The 14,425-nt window shown below is 40.4% G+C and overlaps 1 protein-coding gene across 7 annotated transcripts; it reads right to left on the bottom strand.

Moving 5' to 3' along the window:
• Positions 1 to 377: 377 nt before the first annotated feature.
• On the bottom strand, positions 378 to 7,326 carry LOC103716681 (probable inactive receptor kinase At5g58300). Of its 7 annotated transcripts, XM_026808298.2 has the most exons (7): positions 7,045 to 7,326; positions 6,737 to 6,946; positions 6,549 to 6,667; positions 5,797 to 5,972; positions 5,618 to 5,644; positions 4,070 to 5,411; positions 378 to 1,229 (listed from the first exon to the last, which is right to left on the bottom strand). In XM_026808298.2, the coding sequence occupies exons 6-7, from the start codon at positions 5,349 to 5,351 to the stop codon at positions 604 to 606; spliced, it is 1,908 nt and encodes a 635-aa protein (XP_026664099.2). In that variant the 5' UTR covers positions 5,352 to 5,411; positions 5,618 to 5,644; positions 5,797 to 5,972; positions 6,549 to 6,667; positions 6,737 to 6,946; positions 7,045 to 7,326; the 3' UTR covers positions 378 to 603. The 7 variants fall into 7 exon arrangements, with proteins under 7 accessions (XP_026664099.2, XP_008803002.2, XP_017700581.2 ...); XM_008804780.4 differs by lacking the exon at positions 5,797 to 5,972; XM_017845092.3 differs by lacking the exon at positions 5,797 to 5,972 and having other exon boundaries at positions 6,549 to 6,662.
• Positions 7,327 to 14,425: the final 7,099 nt, after the last annotated feature.

Here is a 14,425-nt window from a genome sequence, read left to right as displayed (position 1 = left end):
CTGCAGTAAACTATGTGCTGCATATTACCAGGATTTCTTGCCTGATGATAAGAGTACTGAAAGATAACGTTTTGTAACTAGTGATAAATCTGATTGCACATAAAAGCTAATACATTCAAGAAAAAACATGCTGATAGATGTCCAAAGCAAATATTAGTTAAACTTCTAAAATGGATGCTATCTCAGTCACATGAAAACTTTGGAGAAGCTTTTTTTCAAAAGATCAGGCATGCAAATATTTGAGTTGCTGGCATTTTTTAACAGTAATCATATGCATACGGTTTACTTCTGAGAAAGCAATGTCATCTTCGGTAAACAGACTCCAAATATTTGAAGTATAATGAAACCAAGTTAACTTTCAACACGAAGGGATAAAATAGAATAAAGAAAAATCACCAATCAAATTGTGGAAAAATGAATGCCAGTCACTACAACAATCATCAAATTTGACACATAGAATACATGCAAGGATCTGAATGCCCTTTGACGCAGGCTTCCCCATGCTACCATGCTGCACAACAAATAGAACTCACTGAGTCAGATTCCTTCCAGAAACTAATTTCTGAACAGCTAAGCCTGTTTTTTTTTTTTTTTCAGGCCCCCTCATGGTGTTTGAGCATTTGAGTCCTTGGACTTCTCTGATGATGGCCGGTTCCCCGAGTCAGAGTGCCGGACCTCCTCGATCATTCTAATCACTTCCTCCATTCTGGGACGTTGATCTGGAGCCCTTGCAACACATGCCATTGCAATCTGAAGCATCTGAACCATCTCTTCCTCGATGTTCTGATACCTCATCAGCTCCACATCAAAAACTTCTGCAGTCCACTCTTCCCGGACAACAGACTGCACCCATCTTGGTAGATCCACAACATCATCACGTCCTGGAGATTGAAGCGGAGCTTTTCCGGTGAGCATCTCAAGGAGTAGGACGCCAAAGCTGTAGACATCAGATTTCTGAGTGGATTTTCGAGTCTCGATGACTTCGGGTGCACGGTAGCCCACCACAATTCGGGAGGGAGTTGCATGGATGTTCATAAGGGGAGCAAGGCCAAAGTCAGATACGCAAGCTTCACGGTCCTGGGTGAGGAGGACATTAGAAGCTTTGATATTGCCATGGGTGAACTTTCCACCTCCTTCAGTGTGTATATGTGCTATGCCACGTGCAGCTCCTACTGAGATCTTTACCCGGGAGTCCCAGTCCAATGGAGTTCTTCCAGCACCCTTGTTTCCTATAATTTATGTTTGAAGGGAGATGACAATAAGGCAAATTGGATCATAAAATTTTTATCACAGTAAAGCTATAAAACTTAACTTTAATCTTCAACTTTCATTGCAAACAAGGAGGTTAGCACATATCTTATTTATGGTCAACTTATTATAATATGGATCAACTATGAAATTGAGTACTCAAGAACAACATGCCAGATTACTCAAAACAATTTTTAACTGTATACGTTGAAGTAATTTCAGGACAAATATGGTCTATTTGATAGAGAAAAGCATGCGATATTAATTTCTCATAATGCAAGGTTTCTGACTCTCAGAAATGGCATTAAATTTCTATTACATTCATCATTAAGATAGCAACAAGTCCCATTTATTTGATCATGAATGATATTATAGGTATGTGAAGGGAAATGGCTAAATATATTTCTAAAATCTAGCTTACATTTTATGCACAAAGTTTGACTCTTTCAGATCAAGTACATGGAAGTTTTTTCAGTTGCAAAATAGAATTAGCTGTCGATCGATCTGGGACAAAATACACCCAACTGACATAGCTAGCATAACTATCAACTCATTTGTACTTATAAGGATTGGTTCCTCACCGCTTGTTAATCATCTTTAAGGATCACACAGTCGTAATTCAGTGAAACTAATGTTAAAGTAATAATGAAACAATCTTAGTTCCTATTGAATCATCTATGGCTAGCCTAGTATAAAATGATGTTTTGGATCCATAGGGACATGATTAAAATTGCACCGTAGACCAATATACCTATGGGACACCTACTTGTAATTTTTGCATACATTACTGTCTCCTCATGAAGCACAAATGATCGAACCAGATAAGACATAGTTCTTAGACAGAACTGAACAAAGGAGCCAGAACAACTGTAATGAAAATTGTCTATTTCTGCTCTTCTAAGTAGGAAGCTGAAGCATGAGCAGTTCCAAATTGCAAATTTAGGGCCTTCATGATGTTAGCTACGTTAAGTGTTGATTACATCAGACAAATTATCCTAAACTGCAAAATAAGGATTCCATGGAGATATGCCAAGCTATTCAACCATTTTATGGTTCTTTTAAGTATAATTTGAAAAAATGTTATGGGACGATATTATTCTCAAAATATATGTCAAATGCAAAACAAAACTATAACATCATTGTCAAAAACTGTAAAATAAAATTCCAATCTTAATCTGGGACTCAGAATATATTGAGCCTGGTCAATTCCTTTAGAAGGAGTGTCCATGGTTTACTGCATAAAATGTTGTCAAAGTGCATGAATACAGCAAGCTTATCTCCAAGCCACAAGAGTACACATATGCAACACCCATCAGAGGGATAAACCAGCCAGTTCTCATTCATCTTACTAAGAGTGTGCAAAGCCTGATGAACAAGAGTTAGACATGACCTCAAGCAACACAAACGAGCCATGGCTTTGCAGCAAGTATGTCTGCTAGTACCAGGGCTACCACAAAAAGGCTTAAATAGCTCTCTCTAAGAAAGTTTGGCCAAGGATCTGTCTTTCACAAATTATGCCAAACAGACTTCATAGGAGGACCCTTTAAAACTGAAAATCACAAATTGTTGGAGAGATGAATAATAAGGAGTCGACATAGGAAGTTGTAGAACACGAGAGAGGAGAGGTTTCATAAGTGTTTATAAGCACTCCAATGGGCAAGTCCAATGTACCTTCACTCTTAACCTAAAAAAGTGTTTGCTCTAATTTTGTCCATAAGAACCGATACAGTGTCCTAGCATGCATCATTTTACTACCTTTAAGTGACTGCTTCAATGTCTTTATCTAGCACTAGACTTTCTCTGCTTTTCCTACAAAGAAATTTCATCACACAAAAACTATGGGAAAAAAATGGTGCTATACTAGAAAAGGAGTTAGAAAGTGCACAAGTCCAACCATGGCTCAAAACAGAAATACTATCAAGGGATGCAATCACCAAGGTTGGTATGAGCACAATAATAGCCTAGTTAGGTGCACTGAGGTACATGACTCAAACCAAGGCCCTCCAATGTAACATCAGTGATATTCATCAACCTGTTAAGGCCATCAAAGCCATCCAATGTGTTTGCAATATGTAATTTGGTCTTGATGGCTTTTTTCTTTTCCGGCATTGCACAATGCACACTTGTACCTACCAAAGTTCTCTAGTCCTCAAGTTCTCTCACATATATGGAAAAAAGTAGGGTTTTATAAATAAATGAAGTTTTTAGCTGGTTACACAGCAAGCCACAATAATATAAATTCCGATTTCTCATGGGCTGGACTTCTAGAAACCGAGCTTTTTAAATGTATCCATGAAGATAGAGCTTATCATATGAATAACTCAATGTCACCAGGACTAATTGGTTTTTACAGCACTAGGCAATCTACATCAGTTGTCAGCAAATCATATTTTGGCAAAATTAGATAGACCAATCAGTCATTTGTGGGACTCTGGCAAAAATAAATTGCTTCATTTGGCAATATTAGAGAACCAACGTAGCATATTGAATCATATTACTAATCATTTGCAGATGGCTGTTCAGTCTGAAAAAACAAATTGTATTATGATGCTCATATTTGGCATTATAAGAACATTAGCATCGACAATAATGTTAAATAGATTCTTAAACATATCTGATCTCTAAAGATTTTATATAGTTTGGCCTTCTATATTCACCAACTTGGTTTGTCTGATGTTTGTGCAACAAGCAATCAGACTTTCTGTATTACACATATTAACCAATAGGCCACAATATGATTTCATTTTCCTTAGTAAAGCAGTTCACTATTACTAGACAAAAATATAAACGACTAAAGAGATGGGAGTTTAAATAGGCATACCATGCAAGAGGGTGGAGAAGCTGCCAGAGGGAACATAGTCATAAACAAGAAGCTTCTCATCCTTGGAATAGTAATAAGCACGAAGCGGCACAACATTTGGGTGCTGCCCGACTCTTCCTATTATTTCCATCTGCTGCTCAAAATCTCTCTTCCCAACAACCACCTCTTTCAACCTTTTCACCACTACCGTCGTACCATCTTCAAGAACAGCTTTATATGTAGTCCCATAACTTCCCTTCCCAAGAACTTCAGCAGAAGCTCTTAGTAGATCTTCGAGGTCAAAATTATATGAACAGCCCTCAAAGAAAACCAACTTGTTTTTCTCAGCTTCTTGAACCCCACTGCTGTACTCCTCTTTGGGTTTTTCACTCCTTCCACCAGCAGGACCCTTTCCCTTTGACACTATGCTGCCCTCCTTATCTCTCCTCTTCAAAAAGCATACCAGAAGTACAATAGCCAATACAAACAGCAGGGTTCCTCCACCAGCAGCAATTGCAATTATGACTCCTGTACCTAATTTTTTCCAAAAGCTTTTTCTGGGCTTCGAGGGGAATGCTGGTGGTGGTGACATTGGTGATGGTGAAGGAGCAACTCCTGGGCATTGTGGTAGAGGGGAACCACATAGCAAAGGATTTCCTAGAAATGACTCAACTGGGAATCTGTGGAGAGAAATCGGTATCTCACCACTGAGATTATTGTAGCTCAGATTCAAATGCCTTAGCTTGGGAAGTTGAAGGTCAGGGATGGGTCCAGAAAGAGAGTTATTCTCAACATACAATGCAGTAAGTTGAGTAAGATTTTGAATCGTCAGTGGAATTTCCCCCATGAAAGAATTATAGGAGAGGTCAAGGAAGGTGAGGTTGGAAGACAGTGCAGTAGGTATAATTCCAGATAAATTGTTGTGCTGAAGGAAAAGAGAGTGCAGCGAAGGAAGTGATGCAACATCTGGAGGAAGATGTACAGTAAGGCGGTTGGATCGGAGGCTCAAAACTTTAAGGGCATCAAGCTGTCCAAGCGTGTTAGCAGGAATTGGGCCTATGAGCCCAACCGCTGGTAGACGAAGGGTAAGTACACGGGAGTGATTTGGTGTACATGTCACCCCAACCCAAGAAGAGCAGATTGGGATCTTAGAACTCCAATTTAATTTGTGTCCATGAGGGATTGCAGCCGCAAAGGCAAGAAGGGCTTCCTTATCAGAATTCAAGTCAGCACTGGTCAGAGAGGGAAGGCATAGAAGGAGACAAAGAAAGGGAATTGATGCAAAGACAAAGAGGTGATCCATGACTAAATTTCTAGAAGAGTACAAGGAATTCAATTATTTAAGTCACTGGTTCTTCCAATCCTGTAGCAGTCAAAAAAAAAAGGAAAAAGATTATAAAAGACTATGCAGATAATATGGACATTAGAATCATAGAAAAACAACTGCATATCGTGCTTCTCAGCAACATTCATGGATTTCTCCATCGATAGTCACAAAAGAAAGAAGCGTGGGAAGTAAAGAATGAGATAAAATATATCAAAGCAAAAAAAAAAGGAAGGATGCCTTACCTAAATGTTATCCTATTAAAAGGAAACCTGGCATTAGAAAAAAGAACAAATCAATGTCTAGAGTAGCAATCATCTTTCATTTTTCAAAAAAGAAATAAAAGAAGAAGAAGAAGAAGAAGAAGAATGTAGTCTTCTCAAAACTTTAGATGCCTAAAAAAACAAATGTGATTCATTAAGACCTGGAAATGATCCAATTGCTAGGCGAGAATATCAAAAAAAGATCAAGCACTGTGATAATTGCCACGTAGGGGACCATCTTAACTACCGGTTAGCTAATCTCTCTCTCATTGAAGTGAACAAGGAGGTTCTTCTTGTCTGTTTCTTTTCACATCTAAGCTTCAGAATTCTTGTTACCCTAACAAAAGGGCAGTGGGGTCATTATCAGAGCAAAATAACAGGAGCCTCTCATAAGGAAAACTCTGATCTTTCTCAAAGAGTGAAGAGAAAAGCAAACCCATTTATTTTTACAAATAAAGTCAGAGTGCTCGAGACAATGGTTTCAGAGAAATTCATCAGCATCCAAATGGAAGAAAAGCAAAGCCCAAATGCAAAACTCCAAAAATAATTTGCACAAAGAATGGATTAAAAAATTCTGCCCACAATACCTCAACCCATCTACTGCCATACTGAAATGGAGCAGCAAATAATGCATTGCTTACCTAAAAACAATCAATGCCCCGAAAGGTCATCCCAAAGCAAAAGCAGAGGCAGTGTCAACTTTCTTTTCAGAAAAAAGGACCAAAGCTTGGAGCTTTGGAGCAGGGGAAGGACTTCGGTAAAAAAATGGATAGGTAACATGGGCCAACCCGGCGTATGTTAGACTCCCCCAATTTAAAGACAACGACACATAAAACTACTACAAGCACACAGAGATAAACTATTTAAATCTTAAAAAAATTCAAAAATCCAATGTCCTAAATCTTAATCTCACCTAATTCAAAGAGCAGAAGCCGATTCCATCAGCTCCTCCCTCCACCAATTTTTCAAGGCTTCATCAGTCGAGCAGTGGCATGGCAATCTTCAAAAATTTGAAAAAGGATTCTCACTTTTCTACATAAAAACCAAGGAAGAATCAGAAAGAAGGCATTCAAGGCTACTAAACACTAAATTGAATCATACCTGGGACTATCCACAGCATCCAATTGAAATAACTCTCAGAAACAACTCGAAACTGGAATGCGACCAAACAGTTCAAGACCGGAACCCTGGAAGCCACCGTTATAAGCCTTAGCTTAGAGGAGCTTAACAAACAATCGAGATTATCCAGAACCCGTGAACTAATTCTCCAACTGGAAGCGGTTTATGGCTCCCGGCGCTTAAAAATGCGACCTTTCACCAGAAAAAAAAAATAAGAAAAAAGCAGGTCTCAAAAGAATCAGAAAGAAGCACCGAACAGGAGGGCAATTTGACAACATTGCTCCACGAACCTGGCCTCAAAAGCTCCAAATCCTCCGTTACAGCCGGAAACCAGAGCTCCATGTCCCGAAACAAAGGAAACCCGTGTAAAACTCGCGGAATTATTCTAAGAAACCGATCTTTCTGGTTTTCCCGGAATCAACGAAATTAGGCGGAACAGGATGAGATTTCTCCAAGGAACTCGAAGTATCCCATTCCCTCCAAGGAGCAACCTCCAAAGCTCTCGCCCGCGCCCGCGCCCCCGCCCCCGCCCCCGCCCCCAGCTCCCAATATCGATTCTTTAAGCCACCGTGTCTGCCATTAAAGTAAGAGAGCGAAAGAGTGAGAGAAGTGAAGCGTATTGAAGGAATTGGTTATGGAAACGCCCTTGCCAAATGTAAATTTACGAGTCTAGCCTCGGGCAGGTGCAAGCGTAAAGTCTCTGTGGGGTCACGCGCATCACGCGTGATGGAGGAGGGCCGAAGGCCTGGGTGTTCTCCCAGTGAAATTAGAGCCGTCGGATTGGTCTGTCCCCTATAATATAGCGGGCCCCACTGGCCCTAGACCTGGTCTTGGGAACACCGCCGCCGAAGGTAGCGTTCCTGGAGCATTGACCATTCTAATGCTAAAAAGGCCCCACTACACTCCCAAATGTCGCCATGTGGCGGGAGGGGAGCGATGCTATTCGCGATCTCCAGTTACACGTGGCTGCGAAAAGAGCTCGCCTAACGTAGTTACGTAGTTGGTAATATACCAGAGCATTTTCCACGTTACTGGGTCCCATTTGTACACCCACTCCCAGCACTGGGCCCCACCTTGCGTTAGGGTCGAGGATTTGTTTACATTTTGCCTTCTGAATTCTTTCTTGGAGTGAAACAGGAATGAGCTCTGGAATAAGTTTTATTCCCCTTAAAAAGAAAGAGGAGGCCAAAGGGAATTGAATCAAACTTTGTTCCTACGATGGGGAACCTGTTTATTTCTATCCTCGGTCTTAGATTTATTCCAGCAAGAATTTTGAAAAAAAAAAAAAAAATCCACAAAACAGAGAAGAGTAACTATATTTTATCCCACCTTTTCTTATTCAGATGGTAGCAGGGAATTGGTTGAGTCCTCTGCAGACATCCATGCAGCTTGATTGTGAAAAAGCCATGCCAATGCATACGGCCTCATGTACTGACATGGTAACATGGGATTGACAACATACAGCAGCAAAAAATAAAAAGGAATGGCAAGCTAAATTCAGATGCTGACGTCTCCTACTTGGACATATTTGTTTGGAGGCAGATGATTCTAAAATTTTTTTTATCGGAATTAGCAAGCTGATATCTTTCACTGTCCCCAACCAACCTAGTTTAATAAAGATTAAATCTTAAAACAAACGAAGGAGGCCTTGGAGACTTTGGAGGAGAATCTTATTAACAAAGATGACAAGGGATGCACTGTTGGCATCTGAAGGTCCTGATTCATAACAGCATGATGAAGCAAAAAAAGAAAGGGGGATGGACTTTGGCAATGAGGTTGTAATTGAGAGATAAAATAGTGGAAGGACGAAAAAAAAGAGAGAGCAAAGTCAAGTGGTGGAAGAAAGGAATATCATAATAAGGAATATCTGAGTCCCCGCATAAAGACATGAATGAGAGGATGAGAAATTTTTTTATTAGGAAGGAATCAGAAGGTTAAAGAATTAGTCGTTCCATGGTCATGCTGATGATTGATGGCTTAATGTAAGAGATCATACTTCAGAGATTATAGGCATGCTTCATAATTGGAAAGGGATGTTTAGATGTGAATTATTGCACGAAAGGCATGGAAACTAGTTAATAATAACTCCTGGAATTAAGAAACTTAGCTTCCAAACAAGTTACATGCACATGAAGTTGGAAGTTGGGCCATTTTGAGGCACTTGCTCTACATTTGACTCTAAGCAAGTTGCTTGAAAGCCAGCAGCTCATCTGCGAAGCCCTCGGAATGCATTAATCATCATGCCACTTAGGACTCACGATTGTTTACTTACTCAGATATTAAGTTATTGTAATCCTACTCGCATACTCATATACAATCTATAGATAGCCATCAAATATGCAATTGCAGTTGAACCAAACAACCATCCAACTCTTGTCAGGCAATAAACACATTATACAATATGCAGTGCGATTAAATAACTTAGATACCATGTAATTCTCTCCTCTTTTTGAAGGATAGAGGCTCTGTTAAAAAAAAATTTCACATTCTACAGTAGAGTAGATGCTAGTACAAAATGGTCCTTTGACCCCAAAAATGACCCCCCAGCAGCTCAGACTGTGCTATTGAAGGTGGTGGGTGGTTCCCTCAACAAATGCTGGTATCCTATGGTGCATCTGCCTCAGAGTTTGGGAAATGGCAAGGAAAGAGCCCGCCATGAGAGCATCATCAAGTCTTCAACCCCTTTAATTTCTTCTGTTCACTGAATCAAAGAAAAGCCCACACAGTACAATTACCCAGTCTTCCTTTTCTGGTAGATAGAATCTACTTAATTTTCAAAGTTAGAGCATCTTTTCGTCAAACAAAATGAGAGCATCTACCTGCTTCAATTTACTCAGTTTGCAGTCCTAGCGACAGCATTTATTTCCGAAATGAACCGCATATGTTATATATGTAGAAGATACACTCATAATAGCCTAGTTGCACGTTAACTAAGTGGGGTAGACTCTGTTTCTGCTTACTTTGCATCGAAGCAACTCAGACTACCAAACAACAAGAAGCTATTACTAATTTTTCAATCAAATGGATGCTATCCTAAGCAAGTTATATCATGTGGTTGCCTTCTTTTTTTTCTAACTACTCAACCATTTGAGAGTCTCCAATTAATTAATCATGGTTCTTTGGGCATTCTTTCTCTATGCAGGGAGCCAAAGAAGATATTTAATGAATAGATGGACGCTATATTAGCTCCAGTAGGTATACTTGCATTAAATTATTCATGTTGATTCTTAGATCTCTTTGTCAAAGGCTTGATCCTGGTGAACTTGGCTTTTACTACATATGTTCATCATCCAATGAATTTTAAATCAGCACATATTACGTTAAATTATTAATGCCTTTATATCATTCTTCCATCCGCTCCATAGGAAAAACTTTACGTTTGAATTGAAGCAATGAAGCTTCTAACTTGGTTGCTCCTTTTTTTTTCTGATCGTTTTCCCCAATTCCAACCGCAAGAATTTGCACCTTAAAAGAGCAATAAGCAGCAAAATTCACTATTGGACCACGGCATATACAGTACAGGCTAGTGCCAGTGAAGTAGCTTACATGCAAGAGCTGTCACCTTTAATACTTATAGCCTTCACGTCAGTTTGTGGTTCCACGCCTTACCTTCCAATAGCAATTACACCGTGATTAGAATCTTAGTTGAAGTCCAATCAAACTTAATCTTCATTGTTACGTAGCTCATCATCAGTTGCAGAAAACCCCATCTCGTTTCCCATTTTCAGGGAGAGCAAGCAACGAATAACTGCAGTGTTAGCATCATGCCATTAGCTTACTGTAAAACAGTGCCATGCACATCACTAACTACAAGTTTTATTATACTAACTGTGTAAGGACTGTACGGACATATGTTTAGTCTCATATTGATTATTTGCCAAAAAAATTTAACTAAGAAACTAAAAAAAATACCTTCCGGCTAGCTATTTTGGATAAGATCTTGAATTGTTACAAATGATATCATAGCGAACTCGGTCCATTGCCTATGTGGACTAGGAGTCACTGTAGCACGAGTTCATGAAGGCTGACCACGGGCCAATCGGGGTACTTGTGATTAGATTTGAATAGATTTGAACCTTTAGCGTGACACAGACGTCAGGGCTTGAATGGATGGAGTATGTGAGAACCCATGCGGGCATGTATTTAGTCTCACATTGGTTATCCGCCAAAAAATTTTTAGATACTTATACAGAACTAAGAAACTTAAAAAATACCATCCGGCTAGCCATGTTGCGCTGCATTCCTTGCGGTAGAGTTGAGTTGCTGGGTACTGAGTCAGAAAACAATTTAAAATCACTTGAGATGTTGCAGTGGTGCATCACGGCACATGCTCCAATGGTCTTTGAAATTCGAATTTATGGTTTGGGACTTTGGAGGGTGAAGTGCTTACACGGCCCGGCTCTTCTTTAGGATTGATGACAATAGATAATAATTTTGACCTGATCAAAAGCACTGCGAGGAGATGATTAGAGCAGGGAAGCTTTTTTCGAGGGGCACAAAAGCCGGCTTTTTGCTAGTGATTTCAAGAAACAGCTCACCTTATGATTTTAAAAGTGATTATTACTTTGAGGTTCGTCGGATCAAAGCTTATGTACGTTTTCCAAGATTAGGGAGCAAAATAGAAAACTTATTTGGTAGGTCGCTTGGTCAGCGCTTTGCAGAAGAAAGAACCTTTGAGGACCGCGAACTAGGGGGCCCATATGTTGGCTAGCTGTGCTATCAAGTTTGAGTTTTCTTATTTAATTTGGGCTAAATCTACCTCTTATGATAGTTATCAAGATTTGGATTCTTATTTCTTGTTCTAAATGTCAAATATTTTATTTTTCTTTTTCGTTTAGTCTAAGTGATGGTCAAATAAATTTTAGTAATATATATATATATATATATATAAATTCATGAGTTGCAAGGATTCACAGGCACAGCCTTAACTCCTTTCTTTTGAATCTACTGATCTCAACTGGTATTGAAGGAGTTTCGGAGTGTAACTATGTTCTCCAGTGGCAGAGTTTTTTTAAAAAAATTTACTTTCTGTATTATAAGATTATCTGCCTTATATGCTCTAGTTATCTATTAGAAAAATAGATAAGTGAGGTCAATGTCTTCTCCTCACCTACTTAGTTTGGCCCAGTGGTGGGTATCATCCACCTGGACAAGCTTTTGAGCTCAAAATTATAGGCATAATGATGTAGAGAATGCCTCGAAAAGAAGAAGATTACATTTATTAGTGGAGCAGAAGGCATGAAACTGAGGCAGTCGCAAGGTTATATATGACCAACTACTAAATAAAACTAATCATGGAACCATGGGCGTACAATTTAAACGAGACATAAGTTATGATGTGTATATCCAATTTTCATGCTCTTGGTATTTGTCAACGGTTGTTGGTGTCATGCCACCGCTTCCGTGGAGCATGTGAGGTACCTAATGCCCACGTGGGAGCCACATGAGGGGAAAAATATGGAGCTTCTCTGCTAGATATTGTTCGGTTTCAGAGTTTCATGCAAGTAGGAGTGCAAATGAGTCGAGTGGGATCAGGTTCTGAGTGACTCCGATTCGATCTTCTTTTTTGTTCGAATTCTAATTTTGGACTCAGATTCAATCCGATTGAAGAATGGATCGGGTCGGATCCGAGTCGGACCCAGATCTAAATCGGGTCGGATTCGAATCCGAATTAGATCTATTTCTCCGTGCTTTTGAAAAGAATTTGGGCAAATCTAATTTGGTCACATCATAATTATGAGGTGCTGGGTGACCCAGGACTTGAAAGACTCAATTGACCTCCAGTCAGAACAGATGACCCATGACTTACAAACTAAGTCGGTCTACGAGCCAAATTTCATATCACACTATTTTTTTGTCTATATGGCTGATTGGACGGAACTTGGTGTCTCCCAGCTCCCCTCTCGCGAGGACAAAAAAAATCCCAGACCTTCTTCCAAAATCCGATTCCATTGCAGAAAACTGGCACATGACCCATATTCAGTTCTGTTCCCCCACTTCCTCCCTGCAAAAGTTAAAAAAAACAAAAACCAAAAAACAGTAGAAAAAAAAAAAAAAAGCCAGCCACCGAGACACCAGAGGTATCAACAGTGTAATAGATCGAGAGAGAATCCTGACGGACCAATAGTGCCATGACCCACATACCAAAAAAAAAAAAAAAAATCTCTCTTTTGCTTCCCCCCCCCCCCCCTCTCTCAGTCCATTCGAGTTGGGTCGGGTCCATACAGTAAACCCAAACTCGATCCAGAAAATGATTCGGGTCCAATTTTAGGATCCAACCCGGACTCACGGGTCCTAAAATTCGGATCGGGTTGGTCTATGCGGGTCGGGCCTCGGGTCGGACCCATTTGCAGCCTTACACACAAATGTCCTTCATCCTTCCCCGGTTTTGTTTTCCTTCCAAAACGCGTCTGCAGAATTTAGAAACACCCGCCTCATATGCCCGGGTTCTGGAACAAGTCTTTCTGAGGTGGGACTATTGGGCCTCACATCCTTCCCACCATCGGACAAGAGCCGTTTTCGACTCTGATACCAAATGTCACGTCTCCGCCTCCGCGGGGCACGTAAGGCACCAAGTGCCCACGTGGGGGCCACATGAGGAGGAAAACACGGAGCTCCCCTGCCAGATATTGTCCGGTTCCGGAGCTTCACGCAAGCATCCTTCATCCCTTTCCGATTTTGTTTTTCTCCCAAAACGCGTCTGCAGGATTTGGAGACACCCGCCTTATATGCCCAGGCTTTGGAACAAGTCTTTCCGATGTGAAACTATTAGGCCTCACACCCTTCCCACCATCGGACAAGAGTCGTCCTTGGCTCTGATACCAAATGTCACACCCCCGCCTCCATGGAGCACATGAAGCACCTAATGCCCACGTGGGGGCCACATTAGGGGAAAAATACGGAGCTCCCCTATCAGATATTGTCCGGTTTCGGAGCTTCACGCAAGTATCCTTCACCCCTTCCCAATTTTGTTTTCCTCCCAAAACGTGTCTGCAGGATTTGGAGACACCCGCCTCATATGCCCAGGCTCTGGAACGAGCCTTTTCGATGTAGGACTATTGGGCCTCACAGTTGGACTCTTTCTCTTTGGCCGCTGCTGGACTTATGCATGGTATCAAACAAGTTGGATTCCTTAACCAGTTTATAAAACAATTTCTTCCAAAATAACCGCCCAATTTTGCTTCCTACCTTCACATACACTTTGGAGAAAATGTTCAGTTTTACTAAAGACTTCAGACAGGACCAACCAAGAAAATACTGGTTGATTGTTATATGTAACATACACCAACAAATTCCATTAGAAGATGCAAGTTCTTGATTATAATGTCCATTTACAGGAGTCCCATGGTACAAGATATTACTAGTTGATGGATATACAAAGTCAGCATAAATCAGTCGTAAGCCACCATGCCTTTGCAATTATTTGCAATTGGCATCATAACTATTTCTTTGCCCATAATTCCATCCAAAACTCAACTGTTTGCCACTGGAGGCTTCTTCAAAATACTCCTAATACACAAACTCATCCATAGAGTCTCAAATCATTCACTCTTTCGTGACCTTAGCAAAGCCTCCCTGGTTTGGCGTCATAAATAGATACCATGCCCAAACACAACAGGAATACATGCATTCGATCATTCAAATAGCGATACAATGCCATGGCAGACAATG

Source organism: Phoenix dactylifera, chromosome 3, assembly GCF_009389715.1.
Source record: "Phoenix dactylifera cultivar Barhee BC4 chromosome 3, palm_55x_up_171113_PBpolish2nd_filt_p, whole genome shotgun sequence".
Taxonomy (NCBI): Eukaryota; Viridiplantae; Streptophyta; class Magnoliopsida; order Arecales; family Arecaceae; genus Phoenix; species Phoenix dactylifera.
This window is presented reverse-complemented; position numbering and strand designations above follow the sequence as displayed.